The 21,094-nt window shown below is 37.8% G+C and overlaps 1 protein-coding gene across 1 annotated transcript; it reads left to right on the forward strand.

The window, feature by feature from the left end:
• Positions 1-5,197: 5,197 nt before the first annotated feature.
• Positions 5,198-19,239, forward strand: uevld (UEV and lactate/malate dehyrogenase domains). The gene is made up of 12 exons (XM_003214748.4): positions 5,198-5,379; positions 7,084-7,168; positions 7,952-8,017; positions 9,409-9,572; positions 9,814-9,949; positions 10,634-10,752; positions 11,577-11,682; positions 12,950-13,120; positions 14,220-14,393; positions 15,344-15,431; positions 16,054-16,177; positions 17,671-19,239. Exons 1-12 carry the CDS (start codon positions 5,338-5,340, stop codon positions 17,833-17,835), a joined length of 1,440 nt encoding a protein of 479 aa, XP_003214796.1. The 5' UTR covers positions 5,198-5,337; the 3' UTR covers positions 17,836-19,239.
• Positions 19,240-21,094: the final 1,855 nt, after the last annotated feature.

Consider the following 21,094-nt stretch of genomic DNA (forward strand, 5'->3'; position numbering starts at 1 on the left):
TTTGGCAGAGAAGGCTAAAGACCTTACATAACTACAACTCCCAAGAATCCATAGCATTGAGCCATGATAGCTAAATCTGCATTAATTCTACAATGCAGTAAAGGTAAAGGTCTAGTCATTAGGTCTACTCGTGTCCAACTCTGAGGCTTGGTTCTCATCTCCATTTCTAAGCCAAAGAGCCGGCATTGTCCACAGACACCTCCATGGTCATGTGACCAGCATGACTGCATAGAGCACCGTTACCTTCCCGCTGGAGCAGTACCTATTGATCTACTCATATTTGCATGTTTTCGAATTGCTACATTGGCAGAAGCTGGGGCTAACAGCGGGAGCTCACCCTGCTCCCGAGATTTGAACTGCCGAAGTTTCAATCAGCAAATTCAGCAGTTCAACTGTTTAACCCACTGTGCCACTGGAAGCTCTACATTGCCATATTTATATCCGGATTATCTGCTTTAAACTGGATTATATGGCAGTGTAGACTCATATCCAACTTCAAGCACATAATGTGGATTATCTGCTTTGATAATCTGGATTATATGGCAGTGTAGAAGGGGCCTAAGAGAATAATAACATCCAAACCAACGTAAAATCATATGGAATTGCATGCCAGTTGTCAGCAACAAAGGGTCTGAGTACAGCCACTAGATTTATAACCTAGCCTCCATCTCTGGGCCAAGCATTCATGATAAAAGGTGTGGAGATCTTTATCAGCAGAGTAAATGTTTCTATGCTCTGTTCTTGAGGCTGCTAGGAGCTGCCACTCTAAGCTTCAGTTACTGGAATCTGCACCTGCTCTTTCTCTTCGCTGTCTGATTCCTGAGAGCAGGGCATGACACTTCTTTGCTCCAAGCTAAACATACCCAGAGGAATGTTTCACCTTATCTCTATAATGTTTTTCTTGGCACAGTAGGGTTCCTAGGTTCCTCTGGATTTTTTCTTCCCCAGGTTATCTGAGTTACACCATCTATTGATTTTGAAAATGACTTACAGCTTTCTTCAGCTCTGAGTTCTTTCATGGACAGGTCGAACCCTGTGGCCTCCTTTTGTGGAAATGTTTGTTTGCAAATTTTATACATGACAACAGACTTTCCTAGCCCTCTTTTTCCTTATTCTACTCCAAGCAGGAATGGAGGTGATTTACTAGCACCAGTTTAAACCTGAAGTATGCATATCTGAAAGGACAGGAGGAAAATTAGTTAAGAAACTGGCAAGAAGTGTAATTTCTCTTTTAACCTGACTAGAGGAAGGAGAATTTTTAAAAATTGGACTTTTAGGGCAACAAACTTCTTGGCAGTGGGATTTAATCCCCTCTTCTCCAACCCTTTGATAGCAACAGAAGCTTATTTTTTTTCTTTCATTCCAACAAAGAAGGAATTTGCATAGTGAGAGTGGAGTAGAATGCATTAGTTCCTTGGTGAAATTAAGACTTCCATTAAGCTTATGTATATTCAGGTTATCCTAGGGTTTTGTGTGTATATACCTGGTTCAAGCCTCTGTTTGCCATGAAACTCAGTGGATGGTCTTATGCCAGTTCCTACCGAACAAGGTGGTTGTATGGATAAAATAAGGAAGATGAAACACATCTAACCCACATTGAGTAGAAAGATGGTGTATAATCAAACACAAGCAAATACAGTATGTCATACAATTGGGAGGGGGGATAGTGCTGTCATTATGGTGATATCTAGAAGTAAAATCTGAGTAAGTCCCATCAACTGAACAGATGGGAAAACCACTTGCATGAAGGATTATAGCTTTGCTTCTAGGCGTTGTATTTCTTTCACTTCAGCATCTTCCTGCATACTTCCTTAACTGTAGGTCTTCCTTGGCTTCCTTCCACACACTCCAAAACTTTGAATGCCGGAGCACGTCTTTTTTGGGGGAGGGGCATTGTGAGAATCCAGCAGAAAAGCAAAACTAACTGGGCTTCTGGATCTTTGTTTGAAGAACTGATCTCATGGACAATGGTGGGAGAAAACTGAGTGATTTTTGCACAAAAAGAGCAGACAAAGGGAACACTGTGGTGCAACAAGTGCAAAAGCAACATTTTTCAAACCTAGTTTTGATTGTGCAATGCAAGAATTTTTGTTCCAATAGGGATTAAGCTAAGGAAAGTGGCCTGAATGTGCATCAAAATTAGAAGTGTATTTCCCCACTCCTGTGTAGAAACTAATCATACTGAAAAGGATTTTAAAGTGCTGACAGCAAAATTCATAATTGTAAGAAAGTTGGTAGTTTGCTGTCCTTATCATTGGCTCCTTTATAGTATAATTTCATGAAAAAGGTTTGGGTAAAAAGAAATACAGCTCTGAACCAAAAATCAACACACAGTTATAATTCCCAAATATTAATTTTCAAGGTAATAGTATTACTGAAAAACTTACCTGCTTTCATTGCATGGGCATAACTCTAGTCTCTGAAGAACCTCAGGAACACACTAGGTGGTCTATTGCTATTCAAATATTAAAGTTCAGATTTTTGAAATTCTCTAGGGACAATCTAATGGCAATGCTGTCAAAATGTCTAGTTACCACAAATGGCTTTAAATCCATGTGGGCACAGCAGATAGAAACATTAGTTATATGAGTAGACTACGTACAGCACTTTCTCTGATGTTGGTTGATGTGGATACCATTAAAGGTAAGCAGAATAGCATAGATTGTTTCTGTTTAATCTATTCAGTGTGCGTTTTCTGAGCATCACCTTCTTAAATATGGAGGGAGTGTACACAAAGCTAATGTTTAGTGGGAGCAAAGGGCTTATCAAGTTTAAGAGATGTAATGATACATATGCTACAGGCAGGCCTATAATTCCATCTCTTAAAAGTTGTGGACCACAGAGATAACATGTTATCTATGTATGCCTTTAAAGTATTACGGGGAAAACATGGAAAATAAAATTGGAAAGCAGAGAGCATGAAATGGTGATAGTGGAAAGTTTAGGTGACTGTTAGTCGCTATATTTGGAAAGGTTGATTAAAAAAAACCAAACAAGAAAAAGAAATAAAGAGTGTTTCAAAAGGTTGGATCCAATTTGAAAGCACAGTACCTTTGCAACCATGAACTGCTCATGAATGTAATCCTTACTGATGTCGAACAGGCAAGCCCCCTCACTAACATTGTTCTGACATAGAAGCTGATTTCGCGGGAACCCTGGCTTTCCCTTCCAGAAGAACCTCAGTCACATAAAATACATTGTTTCCTCTCTACAGCAGCAGAAAACCTCAGGCACTCTCTCCCCTATTGAAGCTCCATTGACTCCTGTTACATATTAACCCAGAGCAATAAAACTGTTTCCAACTTGCTTTCCCTTTCTCGCCTGCAAAAGCAAGCCTTCTGCAGGCAGTTCTCTATAACCAAAAACATGCTATAAAAACCCTTTCTGAGCCGCGGTTCTTGCCAGCTTGGATGAGGTGGTCCCAGACCACCTTGGGATCAAGAAAATGCAGTTCTTTCAACCGCGGATATGGAAACCCGTCAAGTTTCTGTATCTACAACTTCACCGATTCTCTCCGGACCAATTCCATTTTGCTCCAGAGCTTTTTCTAAACTTAACTGCTATCTCCGTTTTTGCTGCAGTGGCTCCGATTCACCTCCATACACTCTAATTGGTATTTTTATGAATGAGTTTTGTCTTTTCATGAATGAGAACAAGCAACACAATCTGAAATGTCTTTCCTATCTCTTTTTATGAATTCCTAGGTATCAGAGACCCCTCTCCCCTTCCCTGCATGAACACCCATGTGTTCCTTGTGCCATCTCCTAGTCTTAGGGTAGCCCCAACTAGCCTTCTTGCCTGCTTGGGCTAATGGGAAATCCTGGGATTCCTCCTTTTCCCTTATAGAAATGCAAAGGGGGTTCAAAGCCCTTTTGACGCCCATAGGACAACTGTGTTCATCTCCCAAGCCCAAGGGATGCTGGATCTTGTGATTCTCCCCTTATGTGTATGCTATCATTTTTATTATTATTTTAATTATTTTATTATTTTTTTAATATCTTACCCCTTATGAACAAGGCAGTTGTGACCTTGGCATGACCTCTGTCCAGCCCCTCACCCCAGCTGGGCAACATCAGGTTGCCTAAGGCTATGTGTCTCAAAAACTGGGATTGTCAGAGCTTATGAAACTCTCAAGAAACCAGAAACTCCATTTATTTAGCATCTACCGATTTACAGTTCGAAAACATGCAAATGTGAGCAGACCAATGGGTACCACTCCAGCGGGAAGGTAAGGGCGCTCCATGCAGTCATGCCAGCCACATTACTTTGGAGGCGTCTACATACAATGCCAGCTCTTCGGTTTAGAAATGGAGATGAACACCAATCCTCAGAGTCAGACACGACTAAAGTTAATGTCAGAGGGAAACCTTTATCTACCAATCTTTATGGCTGCTGGTTAACTTGAGAATCTGTTTCATCCCTTTCTGTTTTCCATTTCCTCTAACACAAATCACAAAGTTTGCTTCATGCACAAAATTATTTTAAAATACTGTGCATAGAATTACAGTTAGGCTATGTACACATAGCCTAAATGAAATCGAAGTCAAAGTACAGTAGAGTCCTGCTTATCCAACCTTTGGTTATCCAATGTTCTGGATTATCCAACGCAGTCTGCTTCCCGTCTGGATCCACAGCTGTTTCTCTAGGCAGCAAGGACTGAACCTTTTATGGATTTTACTTCTGATAATGTTGTTACTGTAAGATGAAGTACAGTAGCCAATTTTTAGTAGCCAATGTTTTGTAGGGGATGTTTTCAATACATTGCAATGTTTTGGTGCTAAATTTGTAAATACTGTAATTACGACATAACATTACCATGTATTAAACTGCTTTTTCTGTCGATTTGTTGTAAAACATGTTGTTTTGCAAAATCATAACGTAATTTGACATTTAATAGGCTTTTCCTTAATCCTTCCTTATTATCCAACATTTTCCCTTATCCAACGTTCTCCCGGCCAGTTTATATTTGATATGTGAGACTCTACTGTATGTATATGCTCCTACATGACTGGATGGATCTGGATCAAACTTGGCACCAAAACCCTTCATTTTACAACTTAAAACAATAGAAGGGTTTGAACTGTAAAAAAAAAAATCCCCCTTTGGGCCAAGAGAAGAGGGAAAAAAGGAACAAGTGGACCGGCTAACCTGCATGTAATTTGATTAGCGTGGGGCGGGGGAGCGGAAAGAGGCGGGGAAAGGTCGCCAAGCCGGTCAGGGCGCCCTGCTCGACCAGCAAGCGCGAGTTATTTTGGTCCCTGGCGCTTACCGTCCCTTCCCAGCAGCTGCTTGAGCCGGGACAACAGGAAGCGCCGGTGCTGTGTTGGGAGGCCCGCCATGGAGTTCTCTGAGGAGAGACTGAGGAAATGGCTGAGCAAGGCGAGCGGGAAAGGCGCTTCTCCCCATAGAATGGCAGCCCCTTCCTGGGGATGAGGAGGAGGGGGAGCCCCCATTACCCACCTCCTTTTACTTTTCAGGGTTTCCCCCGGCGGATAGGTATCCTGCCCCTTTAAATAGCTGTGCAGGAGAACAAATGGTTGCTCTTTACCTGGCGCCTGTTCACACTGAGCCATTACAGCGCTGTTACTCCACTTTTTAATGTGCTGCTACTTGGCCCAAAGGGATCCTGGCACCAGGGGTGAACAGACTACAAATCCCAGGATGCATCACTGTAGCATTCATGCAGTTTGGCATCATTTTAGTTACCATGGCTCAATGATATGGAATCATGGGAGTTGTAGTTTGGCGAGGCACCAGAATTTTGAAGGTTAAAGACCTTGTAAAACAGTCATGGGCCAACTTGGGCCCTCCAGGTGTGTTAGACTTCAATTCCCACCGTTCCTCACAGCCGCAGGCCCTTTCCTTTTCCCCCTCAGCCGCTTAAGTTGAAGTCTCAAACACCTCGAGGGCCAAAGTTGGCCCATAACTGTTGTAAATCAACCCCCATGACTCAATATCCTCTTCCATGATAGTTAAAATTGTGTCAAACGGCATTTATTCTACAGTGCAGATGCACCCTCAGCCTACAGACCCCACAATTCCATGGAGTAGAACCCCAGCTGCTAAAGTGGAATAATAATGCCATAACTTATCCTGTGAAAAGCTCCCTGGGTACCGCCCAAAGTGGGTGCCAGACAGAGAAGGATAGTCCATTTTATGTGGGGGAGCGGGGAATTGAAGAAGTAAAATCATTTCCCCCTGTTTTCCTGTTATTCCCCCTACTCATGTCACCACTGTGGAAACAACCCTTGTTTATGAAGTGGGAAATGGATGGGGGAATAATCAGCAAAAGCAGGGAAAATGGTTTTCCTCCTTCAGCCCCCCCCCCCCCCAATAAAATGGACTATCCTTCTCTGTCTAGAGAAGCCCTTTTGGCCTCTTCCCGGATAATGGAACAGTACTGTTCCCTGGTTGTGTAACGTCTGTTAAAATTATATTTTGAGAGTTGGTGCCCTCAAAGAATTCCTAACTAGGGTCCCTTCCACATAGCTGAATAAAATCCCACATTTTCTGCTCTGAACTGGAATATATAGCAGTATGGACACAGATAACCCCGGGCTCTTTCACACAACCTTATATCCCAGAATATCACGGCAGAAAATCCCACATTATCTGCTTTGAATTGGAACATATGGCAGTGTGGACTCAGATAACCCAGTTCAAAGCAGATGTGGGATTTTCTGCCTTGAAATTCTGAGACAGGGCTGTGTGGAAGGGCAGCCAATGATGGAATTTACAGTGGAGTTTTCTTGGCGAGATTTCTTCAGAGGGGTTTTGCTCTTGCCTTCCTCCGAGGCTGAGAACGTGTGACTTTCCATGAATGAGTTGGGATTTGAGCCATAGTCGTCAGAGTCTTAGTCCAATGCAGTCAATGGTAATGCCATCCTTCTACATCTGTAGTCTGACCCAAAATGCATGTAGCAGCTGTTCGAATTGACACTGAAACGAATCAGGCTTACATCTGACTTCCAATTTAGAAGAGGCAGAGGCTTGCATTCCCATGTATTTTGGATTTCAATTTTATTGGCTAATTACTTAAGAATAATAAGTTTAAAATAACAATTATGTTTGTTTTGTTTCCAGTATAAATTTCGAGATCTGACTATAGAAGAACTGAAGAGTGTAAATGAATTATATCCAAACGTCAGATTCGCCATGAGCACCTATAGTAAGAATAATTAACGTGTTGACAATGTATAAGAGCACAAGGGCTCCCAATACAGAAACATGTGTTTGCCTGGGCATTGTTGTGAACTGATTATTATGAATTAGATAATTTTTGTTTGTTTTAATTGACTTCATTTTTTATTGTCCCTTGTTATAATTTTATATTTATGAATATGTTTTGAGTTCCTTGTGAAAATGAAAAAAGTATATACATTTTCATAATACTGTAATTAAAAATAGTGATTCACAGCTAGAACAAGTAATTACTATAAGAACTTGATGTGTCAATACTTGTGTGAGTCTCATTGTTTCAATGAATCTCCTTCAGATGATCAGATGCATAATCCATAATGTAAAGTAAGATAAAGTGCATGTTTACTAAGTAGTGAACTCACTCTGTTATGTCAAAACTGATGACAAGTAAAAGAAATCAAATTCCTTATTGAAAACTTGATTGCAGCCTTAAAAACTATCATTTATATTCTGAAGCTATCAGCAATTAATTGTTGCTAGTTTGCTACTACTGTATTTGTTTTGTTTTGTTTTCTTGTTTCTGCTTCTGTATTATATATACTATTGAGTCACAACTATACTGTGCTTCTTTTTATATTTCAGCGTTTTAGTACTTTTGTTCTGTTTTCCTTTAGTTGACTGTTTCACTGTTATGTGATTAACTTCCCTCTGATATCAAAAGTAAACCAGGCAGTATTGATATTAAAGGCATTTTAAAGTTTAAAAATAATGGAATGTACATGTATACACAAATCAATGTTTTGAATTTCAGCTTTTAAGGATGGATCCCAGAAAGACCTTCTGAATTTTAGTGGTACCGTTCCAGTGAAATATCAAGGTAAGTACATGTTTTTGTATTTACTGATAGCAGATTCTTGGAATCCTTTTAATAAAATACTATAATGGCTCTTAATTTCCACTTCTGGTTTCCTTGTCTTTTTACACATTTATATCCTCCCAAAAGCATCTTCCAAGGCCATTAAGTAGAAGAGAGAGTGACTATTTTGTAAATCTAGTAAGATTCTTTGAAAAGGCAGATTGGCTATGTAGACATTGGGAAGACAATGTAGGGTTATCAGGTCCTCAGTCCATTTGATGCACACACTCAAGGATACCATGTGTTTTTCTGTTTTTGTTTTCCAACCAAAATGCACTTAGAAGTAGTTATTGATGGTTACGTTTTGGCAGCATAGACACTGGCACAAACTGTTGGAACCTGCGGTTAGCATATTGACAATACCTAATTCTGAAACCTTAATCATGAACTTTATGTAAATATTGCATAACATGTTTATACTTGATGGTTTATAGTTTTAATTGTTTAATTTATAGTCCTATGTTATTGTTTTAGAGGTGTGATAATACTGTTTTTATTGTATGTAAAGCATTAAAATTTTGCCATTTATTTGATGTGAACCAATTTGAGTCCCCCTAGAGGTAAGCAAAGTGGTATATAAATTCAGTAAATAAATAAATAAATAAATAAATAAATTTATTGTTAAAGGGAGTGATGCTTAATCTTGGTACACCATGGCAGTCTTCCATAGCCCTTATCTGAATGACCTCAACATCTGTTGCAAGATGGGGGGAAAGGTCTTCAAAGGGCACGTCTGTACTGCAGGATTAATGCATTTTTACACCACTTTAACTGCCATAGCACAATGCTATGAAATGATAGGAGTTGTTGTTTTACAAGGTCTTTTAACCTTATCTTTTAGAATGCTAGAGCTTCAAGAAACTACTACTCCCAGGATTCCATAGCATTAAGTCATAGCTGTTGAAGTGGTGCAAAACTACATTAATTCTAGAGTGTATATGCAGAGTTATAGCAATTTGACAACACTTTAACTGCTATAGCTCCCTCTTATGGAGTAGTGTGATTTGTAGTTTGTTGTGGTACAAGAGCATTCTGACAGTTAAGGGTAAGTGTCTCACAAAACTAAAAATCCCATCGTTCCATAGCATTGAGCCATGATATGGTATCTAAACTCCTACAATCCTGTACTGTGGATATATGTAATTTGTGATGCCCCGTTGCCATGGAATACTCTCCCCAGAGACCACATCTGACACACTAATGGCTTTTCGGTCCACTCTCTTTTTTTTCTTTTTCTTTTTTGCTTTATTTCTTTTACTGTCCATTATGATCCTTTTTCTGTGGATAAAATCGATTCATGCATGGATGAATAAAAAAGAAATAGTATTATCTTATGTGTTTTATTTTGACAGGGAGTTCTTACAACATTCCAATTTGGTTATGGATTTTAGATTCTCATCCTCTTACTCCTCCAATTTGCTTCTTGAAGCCCACAGCAAACATGGGGATTTCTGTAGGAAAACATGTGGATGCCCGGGGAAGGATCTACTTGCCATATCTACAAAACTGGACCCATGTAAGGATGTGTGTGCATTAAATGAAATGCTACTAAAATCAGTTCAGAGTTTTTGTATAAATACGTTTCTTCAATTCTTGATGTCACGGATTCAATATATTTTTATTATGTTAATATGCTCCTTTCAACATAAAATGTTAACTTACACAGAGAGAAAGGAAGTGCTGTCTATTTTTCTTTAGGATATCTATGTATTAGAATATTTGTTACTTAAAATCTGGTTATTGTATATGTATTTCAGCCACAGTCAATGATTGTAGGGTTGATAAAGGAAATGATCATGAAATTTGAAGAGGAGCTTCCACTATACTCATTATCATCTGCTGATGCTGCCAGACAGTTGGAATTGCTATCTTATATTGCCAAAATTACGGAAGGTTTGCAGCTTTTCTTTGTTTTGCATTCTTAAAACTATCCAGTCATATGTTAGGAATGCACACTTACCAGGGAACAAGACCTACTGAATACACAGGGACCTAACTCCAAATATTCAAGTACAACGAGGTTTGTTCGCTCTTTACAGACAACCACATTTTTTTTGTTAGTTTATTTATAATCCATTTATTTGCTTTCATTTCTTCAATAAGAAAATGTGCTCAAGTGAGCTTAGGATAATATATACAACTCTCTTCCTCCCAGCTTTATACTTGGAAAGTTAATTTTAAAAGTAAATAGTTAACATTCATATGTCTCCATGCATTGCTCAAAAGTAACTGGTAATAAAGGATAATTGCTATCCCTACACTTTTCCTATGAACAAATGTAAAGTTAAATTACTATCACTGTAACTGATTATTTTGTCAAAATAATTTTCCAAAGAATGCTCACAACTTCCCTGTGAGGTAGACCAGACCAAGAGATGGTGACTAGTTCAGTGTCATCCAGTGAGCTTTGTGGTTTGAACTTGGGTCTTCCAATTCCTTGCCCACTAGCTGTAATTTCTACCCATTATGTCTTAATTAAAAATTTGTTTCAGTAGACCCAATTGGTGTTTTTTCAAGCAGCTATGGTATTTTCAATTCTGTAGATTAATTTATATAAGTTATGATGTGTGATTTTAGGTGAAAATAACCTGCAGTCAAAGGGAAATGGGAAAGAAGATGACAGAGAATTTAACAAAATTACAGTAGTTGGAGCAGGAGATCTGGGCCTTGCTTGTGCACTGGCTATTTCAGCAAAGGTACATAATGCAGTAAAATAAATATATGGTGAAACAGAATAATTTAAGAAAACATAGTATAATTCAAATAGAATTTAGCTTTTATCTAAATGTGGATGTGTGCGCATATGGGGAGAGAGAAACAAATAGAGAGAATGAATGCTTTTCTCAACAAAATAAGGTCTGGACATAATTAACTGATCATGATTTACAAATATTTATTAAGTCTTGCTGTATTCAAAGGGACTTACTCCCAGGAAGGTTCCATATATACTTTTTTGTAAGGTTGCTATACTGGACATTTCTGAATAAAACTGAGTATGATTATTCTGCAAAACCCTTTCACTATCTGGCAATCCATGCTGATGTTCACCTTGATATCATAAATTGTGGAATGGGTATTTTGTCATTGCCTTAATCTAAACTGGCCAGATTTTTGCATGCTGCCAAAAAGCCCTTGAAAAGCTGTCTAAATAGAAATATATAAGATTTCAGATTTTTTTCATTTAATATTTGGAATTAAGAAGTATGATTGAGCTCAGAAATTGCATAATGTTTTGGTCCCATTGCCAAATAAAATAAGAGGTGTGGGTTCCTGTATTGATTCATGGTTGTATAAAGGAAGAAATTTCAGCAGGTGAAGCTTGCATGATAAGCAACCTGACTGAAATGCCCTTTTCTGTGCAACTAATAAAGATACAGAAGTCTTATTCTTATTTTATCTGACAACTCTGCTTTTTGGTTGTTTTGTGAGTACTTTGATTAGATTGAATTCCATTGACTTCCCTTAAGAATACAAAACAGTAACTTCCTAGATTAACAACTTTCTTTTTAAATTCTTACAGGATGTTGCTGACAAGGTGGTAGTTTTGGAATGCTCTGAAGGTACTGTAAAAGGAGGTACAATGGACCTGGAAATCTTTGCCTTGCCAAAAGTGGAAATCAGCAAAGGTAATCTTACACACCGATTTAGGATGTGCATTCTTTTCCTTGTATATTTTAAATGATTTTTCCGAGTAATTCTCAACATTATTTGTCAAAAATATTTCACTTAGCCATTGTGGTTTAAAGCATTATAATATTGATGTGCAATACAAAAGTAACAAAAGTTATCATGCATCCTGTTTGTCTGGATGCCTTCGTAACTAAACTCAAATCCTATCAACTAAGCATTCCCTGGGTTGTGTAGGATACTTGTGTCCCTCCAGATCTTGTTGGATTTCAATGGGAATTTGTTCCAGCCAACATAATCAGTGATGTGGGCTGATGGGAGTTGGAGAAAACATTTGATGAACCATAGGTTTTTCATCTTATTCTAGCAGTGCTGCAAACCAAAGTATTTTTTGTAAAGACAGATCTGTACATAAAAGTAATGTATGGAATCTACAAATTGAAATGTTTTAAATTTTGTGAATAGGCTGAAATATCTGGATGATTCTACATAGGTTTAAATTATTGTAAGTGCTCATGTTACAGTGAAGCATATAAAGACATTGTCTGGTGCCCTTTCAGTTCATTGGCTTATTTATATTAACATAGCTGGTGATGACAGGAGTAAAAAGGCTTCAGGCACTGTGGCTGTGATGAAAGGAAAACACTAGAGAAATGTGCTACTCAGAGATGGGAGCTACCATTTCAGAACCCTGGAAGAGTGTAGCTATAGGATTCAGGAATATATATATACATATACATACATACACACACACATGCACACACACATGTGTGTGTGTGTGTACATATGTACACTCTTTCTGAGGTGTTTGCACAAATTCTTTACATGCAAGAGTAGGAATACTTGTGTGAAATGGTGCTTATTGTTATTGTACTCAGTGTAATGTGTGCAAGGATAAAATCTAACAGTATCCATTCATCAGCAGCACAGATAGAATGGGCGGAACAGACAACATATATCTCTTCAGCTTTCTATGTAGCTTCAAAGAGCTAAAGCATGCTCTGTATGATATGGAAGGGGAAAATGGGGTCTAGGGAAGGAGCTGATGGGCAATGGAAGCTTGCTCCCATAGTAATCACCGTTGCCCTGTTGTCTGAGTACCAACATTAATTTTGTGATAATACAGACCATAACTTTTCATTTAAGGAAAAAATAAACAGATAAGCAAATTCTGTGTTTAATCTGTTAACTTTTTAAAAGCAAGTCCTACATTGAAATTTTAATACTTGCAGAAATGGATTAACATTATTTCTTTGTATTCCTTAGATTTTTCTGCCTCTGCACACTCAAAATTGGTAGTGCTTACAGTGAATTCTTTAGGCAATGGTGACTCTTATCTGGATGTTGTTCAGAGCAATGTGGAATTATTCAGAAACATTATCCCATCGGTAGCACATTATAGTCAAAACAGCGTGTTTCTTGTGGCTTCTCAACCTGGTAAGGCAATGCTTTAATTTTTGACTTAACAACCTCTGGCTTATAACATGAATTACCTGAGCTTCTGATGCAGATTAAAAGCTTTATTTTGTATGTCTTGTGGATGTTTGTTGTCTGCCCACAGATGTTGGAAAGTATCTTTGAACTCCATTAAATGATTAGTGTAAATGAGGACCTATATTTTAGACAAGGGAAGTGACAAAGCAATTTCTAAGTATTCCTTGCATAAGAAAATCCTGTTAAATCCATGGGGTTGCTATAAGTCAACAGGTGATCTGCACATCCACACACATGTGTGTGTATTGGCATAAATGTATGAGGAAGTGTACTTTTGGTATTCTGCTATAGACAGATGTTAAGACAGGAGATGTACTTCCTTGATTCAAAAGGTTTATATAAAACGGTGTTTAATGTCCAGCATACTAAATCCCTTTGCTTGTTTTCTCAATGAACAAATACACACTATGATGCTAAATATACTTCCAGTTGAAATCAGGTGATGTTAACCAATTAACCTCCTTCCACTGTCAGAAGTTGAGTGAATTGAGTGAACAGGCAGAGTTTGGGGTGGGGGGGAGAAGAAAGCAAAATAATTGAATATTGCTGCTTCCATTCCATTGATACACTGGAGAGAGACGAAATGGATGCCATAACTGAACAAACATGTTTAGTTTTGAGATGTATGTTCAGAGAGAATGAATATTTATCCTCCTCAGATCAGAAAGCATTGGCTTAGCCAAAGATAAATGTTGCAGTTGTAAAAGCCATCCAAGAAGCCATCAAGTAATATAAAAACTACAAAATAATAACAATGAACAATGTGATTTTGTTCACCAAGTTGCATGAGATATTTCATTGTAAAAGTGCTTTGGAAACCTGAAAAGAAATGCGAAAGGATTTTAAATAGCCGTACTGAAATATTTTATGATATTTGTAGAAGATTCTATTTAAATAAGTAGCAATGTTGATACCCAATTTCCTGTGCTTGTGAAAGATCTCTAGAAGCAAGGCTTTTCATTTGATTGTAAACTTGTATGTTGCCTCAAACTAACAGTGTAATGTTTATGGCTTTTCGCATATATATATGTTTAATGTACAGTGGAAATAATGACATATATCTCCTGGAAGATGAGTGGATTTCCTCAATATAGAGTTATTGGCATTGGTTGTAATCTGGACTCATCAAGATTTCAACATATTATTACAAACGTGTTGAAAGCCCAAACTAGAGATAAAGGGCATTGGATTGTTGGTGAACAAGGAGAAAACAAAGGTAAATGTATAATTATGTGCATTATATAGGTAAAGATAAAGGTTTTCCCCTGACGTTATGTCCAGTCGTGACTGACTCGGGGGTTGGTGCTCATCTCCATTTCTAAGCCGAAGAGCCGGCATTGTCCGTAGACACCTCCAAGGTCATGTGGCTGGCATGACTGCATGGAGCGCCGTTACCTTCCCGCCGGAGCGGTACATATTTATCTATTCACATTTGCATGTTTTCAAACTGCTAGGTTGGCAGGAGCTGGGGCTAACAGCGGGCACTCTTTCTGCTCCCAGGATTTGAACCTGGGACCTTTCAGTCTGCAAGTTCAGCAGCTCAGCGCTTTAACGCACTGCGCCACCACCAGGGGCCGTACATTATATAGGACTCTGTATTTTAGATCTGCTCTGGATTTTGTATTAGAACACAATTAGATTTCTGCAGTTTCCTCTGAGAAAACATTGAATTTTTAAATACGATTGAAGATAGGAATATTGAGCTTTAAACTGCAGTGGCCAGGTTTCCCAATGACCGGTACATATTTTGTAGTTATGCTTTACATTGCCTACTGCCCCTTTACATTGTTCTGTGAGGATGTCATTATTTATACAGCATGTGGATACATGCATGTTGCATTACTATAACGTCATCAAAGTAAAAAAAATAATAATCTGATTTTCCCTATCTCTATAATGTACAGTATTTACAAAAGAATTAAAATGTTGCATTGCAGCAAAGGAAAGAGAAGACGTCAATTGTGAAATGTATTATAAAATACAGGCCTCATAATCAAGTTTGAAGAAATGGAAAAATAGAAACCCTTATTCATAGAGTTACAACCCTTAAATTTTATACCTGTTAAATTAAAAAAGCAGAAAAGCAATCCTCTAAAGAGGAAGCCTTGTTTAGGTAAAATGCAAATAGCTGAAAGCAACAAGAATGATCGTTATTGTCTTATTCAGTGACAGCATGGAGTGCAACTAATGTAGCAGCAGATCATCAGAATGAAGATGTAATAAATGATAATGCTGAGCAGCTATTGACTAACAGGTAAAGCATCTACAGTGTAATCCTATACAGATCCTGTATACTCTAAGTTCAGTAGTGCTTGCTGTCGGGAGAGTAATAATGGAGTGGTATCTTTGCAGTTTTATCTCTTCTGAAGTAATGTAGTCATTGTTACTATGTATTTATTTTACTCATATGCTACATTCTTCCAGTGGGACCCAAGGTGGCTCACAAAAAACCAATTATTATTAATACAGTAGAGTCTTACTTAACCAAGCTAAACGGGCCAGCAGAAGCTTGGATAAGTGAATATCTTGGATAATAAGGAGGGATTAAGGAAAAGCCTATTAAACATTAAATTAGGTTATGATTTTACAAATTAAGCACCAAAACATCATGTTATACAAAAAATTTGACAGAAAAAGTAGTTCAATACGCAGTAATGTTATGTTGTAATTACTGTATTTACGAATTTAGCACCAAAATATCATGATATATTGAAAACATTGACTACAAAAATGACTTGGATTATCCAGAAGCTTGGATAAGCGGGGCTTGGATAAGTGAGATTCTACAGTACCTTTCTTTAAAAGCACCATTTTACTGGCTGGGAAGGGGCATTTAAATGTTTGGTTTGTTTAGGTATTTCTTTGCTTTTCTGTAGAGCCATGGAAATTTTGAAAGGGAAAGGCCAAAGAGCCTGGTCTGTTGGTCTGTCAATAGCTGATCTGTCGGACAGTATACTAAACAATAAAAGAAAAATACATTCCATAACAACTATGGTGAAGGTAAGCATGAGTTTAGCCCAATTTTGATTTTTTTTTACACAAAGGAATCATTTATATGTATTTATTTGAAAACTATAAGAATAATTAAATAGAAATATGTCTCAAAAATATTCTGTAAGACAGAAGTAAGCATTAGGCAATTCATAACATGAATTAAATACTCCTTATTTTGTATGGAATAAGAAAGCTTCCATTGCTGCCAGTGGGAGCTTGCCTTAAATTGTGATTAACAGTTTCTGAGACATTAATTCAAGACGTTAAGGGAAGAAATATTAAAATTCTGCTTCCTACTTGCCATAGTTTGAAGGCTACACAGGAGAACCTGCTCAAGTAGTACTGTAGACCTTTTGGATCTATGTGCTTTAAGTTGCCATGTATAGTTCAAATCACAATTTCTTGCTAAATGCCAGTTGAGAAACCCTGATATAAAGAAGCGCAGTGTGATACCTGAATTATTCTACATCAGGGATACTAAAACAAAACTCTCATATTTTTTATTAGAATTATATATCACCGAATTAAATACTTAAATGCCCATATATAGAAATGAAGAGAGATTTTTGTGAGAATTGCAGATAGATTTGATTATTTAAGTGATGTCCTGAGAAACCGATATTCCTTAAATATCTAATGGTTTGAACAATAGCAGAATTGACAGCACACAACTGAAGGGGATCCCCAACAGGCATAACCTCAGATTTAGACCGGATTAACAGCATAGCTAGAAAGGGTCCCTAATAGGAGTCTCTTTGGTTCAAGGGCGCAGATAAATATTCTAAATAAATAAATTCTGATACAAAAATTCTGTCCTAGAAATGAATAGCAAACATATAACATAGCTTTATAGCCATATGTTTCATGTATTAATCAGAGCTTATTACATTTTGCCTAATTTTACATGCCAAACATAAGTCACAAATCTGTTGTGTACCCTTCTTTAGGTGAAAAAAGTTGAAAAATATCCCAATTTTCCATTTGAAAAAGAGCTTTTTTAAAGCTGAATCAATTGTATTCAGCCTTTTTAAATATATATATATATTGACTTTTTTGGATATATTTTGACTTGGAATTACTTGTGCTACAAAAGCAGTCTGTAATACAATTTTTGGGATTCAATTACTTTTTAAAAATGTAATTGATTCCCAAAAATTGTATTACAGACTGTTTTTGTAGCACAAGTAATTCCATATCACAGGGACAGCTGTTTAAAAAGAAAATGTTTTTATTTGGTATGGGTTCACCCACACCTTCTACAACTTATCCATTTATAAAGCTTGGATGCCAGTTATGTTATACTCCTGCTGTCTTTGGCCTTGCAGAGTATAATGTCATTTATACTGTGATTGTGTACTCAAAAATAAGTGCCAATCTGTTTGAGAATTTACTTCTAATACTACAGCATAAGCAATATTTAGCCACTTATGAATGAAGCTCAAATAAAGTACTTACAACAATATATTCTCTGTTCATGAATGTTTTTATTTTCCCCCTAGGGCTGTTACAATATCAACAGTGAAGTATTTTTAAGTATGCCTTGTGCCCTTGGAATCAGTGGAGTGGTTGAAATGGTCAAACTATCAGATGAGGATTCTGTAGCAGAGAAACTGCAGTCCAGTGCTGCATCAATTCATGATCTTCAACAGCAGTTGAAATTTTGAATAGTGTGGAGGATCATTTTGTTCCTAAAAATACTTTAAATGTTTAAAGAAGAAGACACCATCATTGCCTGCATGGCTGCTGAAATATTACCTCACAACATTGAAGCTTTACTATACTCCAGCATCTTTAGTAATAGCTACAAAGCCCCCTCTAACGATGTTTTCTTGACAATCAAAATAATTAATCGGAATATTGTACAAGTTTACAAATATGTATCACAATGTACTGTGTCGACAGAGTGCCTATTTTGTAATGTGGAACTTAGTTCTGTTTTACTTTCTGTATCAAATAGTGTCCCTTTTGTTGTTTTTTCTTCTTGGGCCTTGCCTATACAGAGATCTTTCCTAGTAGCAATAATGTACAATGTTTTCATCTTCTTCTCAATGTGTCAAGCTTAGTGTCAAAGCAACACTCCCTTTTCAAAGTGTCCATCCCAGAGTACTGGGCTGTGACCATAGGTCTTAATTCAACCAGTTGTGACATATCTGGTACAGATACTCTATTGCCACCTTATTGTATGTATTGGAGAGAACGGGCAAAAATCATTTTTATACTTTTCTAAAGTCTACATATGGAAAGAGCTGATAACAAGAAATTGTCCAAAATCCAAACTCATGATTCAGGTTACTTTATTTCTTTAAAAAATTATACTGAAGAATTTTAGAAAAATAAAGAAACAAAACTGCATTAAATCAGCTAAAGCTAGGGTAGAAGGTGGCATTCCACAAACATTTTGTTCAGGCTTAGTATGTCTGAAAATATTTCTTAGAGGACTCTGGGATTTATTTAGATTTAGAGTGAGGTGGCAGATAACTGCTGCACTTTGAGGGTTGTTACTCAAATGGATATATCTGGTGTTTATGTGGGCGTGTGTGTGTGTGTGTGTGTGTGTGTGTATGAAATCCATACCCACTCCTCTGTATGCACTGCTGCTTTATGCCTCCTGCTCACTGCTCCCTAAAGAGCCACACTCCACAGAAATATAGGGGATTATCCAGAGGCAATTGAGTACAATACAAGCAAGGATGTAAATGCAATATTTTAATGCAAATGGTGATTCAGGAATCCATGTCATGGTAAATCTGGAATATTTTAAATTCTATATACCTGGGTAATCATTTTAAAATATCTCTTATTGATATATATAGTGCCTGAATGTACTGCTCAGCATTTTGCACTGATAGGTTTTAATATTTTTGATTCATGATGTGAAATATCACAGCAAGCCTTAACACTGGTAAATATTTGCCAGGTTGACTATCAACATATATGTATTTTGTATTTCCATTATGACCAGATGAAATGTTGCGCTTCCATTTTGCATTGTATATGTGAGCAAATACCTTATAGAAAAAAAATAGGAGGGTAATCACAATAAAAGTCTAAAGAACTGGGTAACGGCATCTGATCTGTGTTATTGTTTTTGTGCCATTGCCTTCATTGGTTAATTTATTAGAAGATGTAGTATTTAATTGATGGAAGCCAGTATTTTGGCTTACTGCAGCACAACATAATGCTGCAGTCCATGGGACGGCATACAAAGCACTGGAAACTTCCCATCATTTGCCAGAAGAGGGAGGTGAATCAAAAACAGCCTTTCTCAGTGATGGTAAACATATCCTTCATATTTTATGCCTATCCTATTATAATATAACTTATAATTAAGATATATTTAATATGTTCTCATATCCTTTCTACGGCAATATAAAGGTCTACTAGTTTTGTCATTGATTTAAAATGGCAGTTCTGTATCTGTCAGAGTGAAGATTCTGATGCTATGTGCCTTCAAGTTGTTTTCAATCTATGGGCACCCTATCAAATAGTATTCTTGGAACTGTTATATGGTAGTGTAGAGATAGGACCCCAGGAACAGGACTGTGTGTTAGCCAGTGTAATATCTTAAGAATTTTATTACCCACCTCTTACAGCTCTCCTCACTTAAGGATCTGAAGATTTGTTTTCTCCATCACAGAATAAGAAAGCTCTACCTGAAATAAAGATTTTAAGTGAAAAAACTAAGTTATGGCAGCAAGATGGTGACTGAACAGGGGGTCTCCCATTCCGAGTTGCCAAAAATTGAAGTCGACTTGATGACAAATAACAAATCTATTTTGTAGCTTTGCAAAAAATAAGGGATATTGGTCTGGCCATCCACCTGTTCATCACCAGGAACTAGATGCCACCAGATCTTGAAAGCTAAGCAGGACCAGCTCTAGCTATTACTTGGATGGGGGAACACCAATAAATGCCAGGCACTGTATGATATATTTTTGAGGAAGGAAATGGCAAAACCACCTCTGAGGATTCCATGCTCAAGAAAAGCCTGTGAAATTCACAGGATTGCCATAATTTGACTTGAAGGTGCATGTATACCAGGCATGTGCAAACGTTGGCCCTCCAGGTGTTTTGCACTACAACTCCCACAATTCCTAACAGGCTGTTAGGAATTTTGGGAGTTGTAGTCCAAAAACCTGGAGGGCCAAAGTTTGCCCATGCCTGATGTATATAAATACATATCAGTCTGTCAGTTGTATCACTCCCTCCCATGAAGCCACTGGTTGAATAAAAAACCATTTTCATGTAATGAGCAACGTAATTTCTCCAACTATATCAAAACGAAACTTCCCCTGCCAGGCTTGTTGTTGTTTATTTGTTCAGTTGCTTCCGACTCTTTGTGACCTCATGGACCAGCCCACACCAGAGCTCCCTGTCGGGCCCTCTCCACCCCCAGCTCCTTCAAGGCCAAGCCAATCACTTCAAGGATAAAATCCATCCATCTTGCCCTTGGTCGGCACCTTTTCCATTTTTCTTCCATTTTCCCCAGCATCATTATCTTCTCCAAGCTTTCCTGTCCCCATTATGTGGCCAAAGTACTTCACCTTTGCCTCTAATGTTCTTCCCTCCAGTGAGCAGTCGGACATTATTTCCTGGAGTATGGACAGGTTGGATTTTCTTGCGGTACAAGGCACTCTCAGGATTTTCCTCCAACACTACAGTTCAAAAGCATCTATCTTCCTTCACTTAGTCTTCCATATGGTCCAGCTCTCGCATCCATAGGTTAGTACGGGGAATACCGTACGGGGAATGCTTTAACTACACCAGTGACTCGCAACCTGTGGACTGTGGGCTGTGAGAACAAAAATTTGGTCTGCAAACCTCCTTCCTCTCTATTTTCCATTCCTTTCCACAGAGCTGACCGTTGCATTGGGTAGACCACATCAGATCTAGATTATTAAATATGGGTTTCCGAGGGCGAGC

Source organism: Anolis carolinensis, chromosome 1, assembly GCF_035594765.1.
Source record: "Anolis carolinensis isolate JA03-04 chromosome 1, rAnoCar3.1.pri, whole genome shotgun sequence".
Taxonomy (NCBI): Eukaryota; Metazoa; Chordata; class Lepidosauria; order Squamata; family Dactyloidae; genus Anolis; species Anolis carolinensis.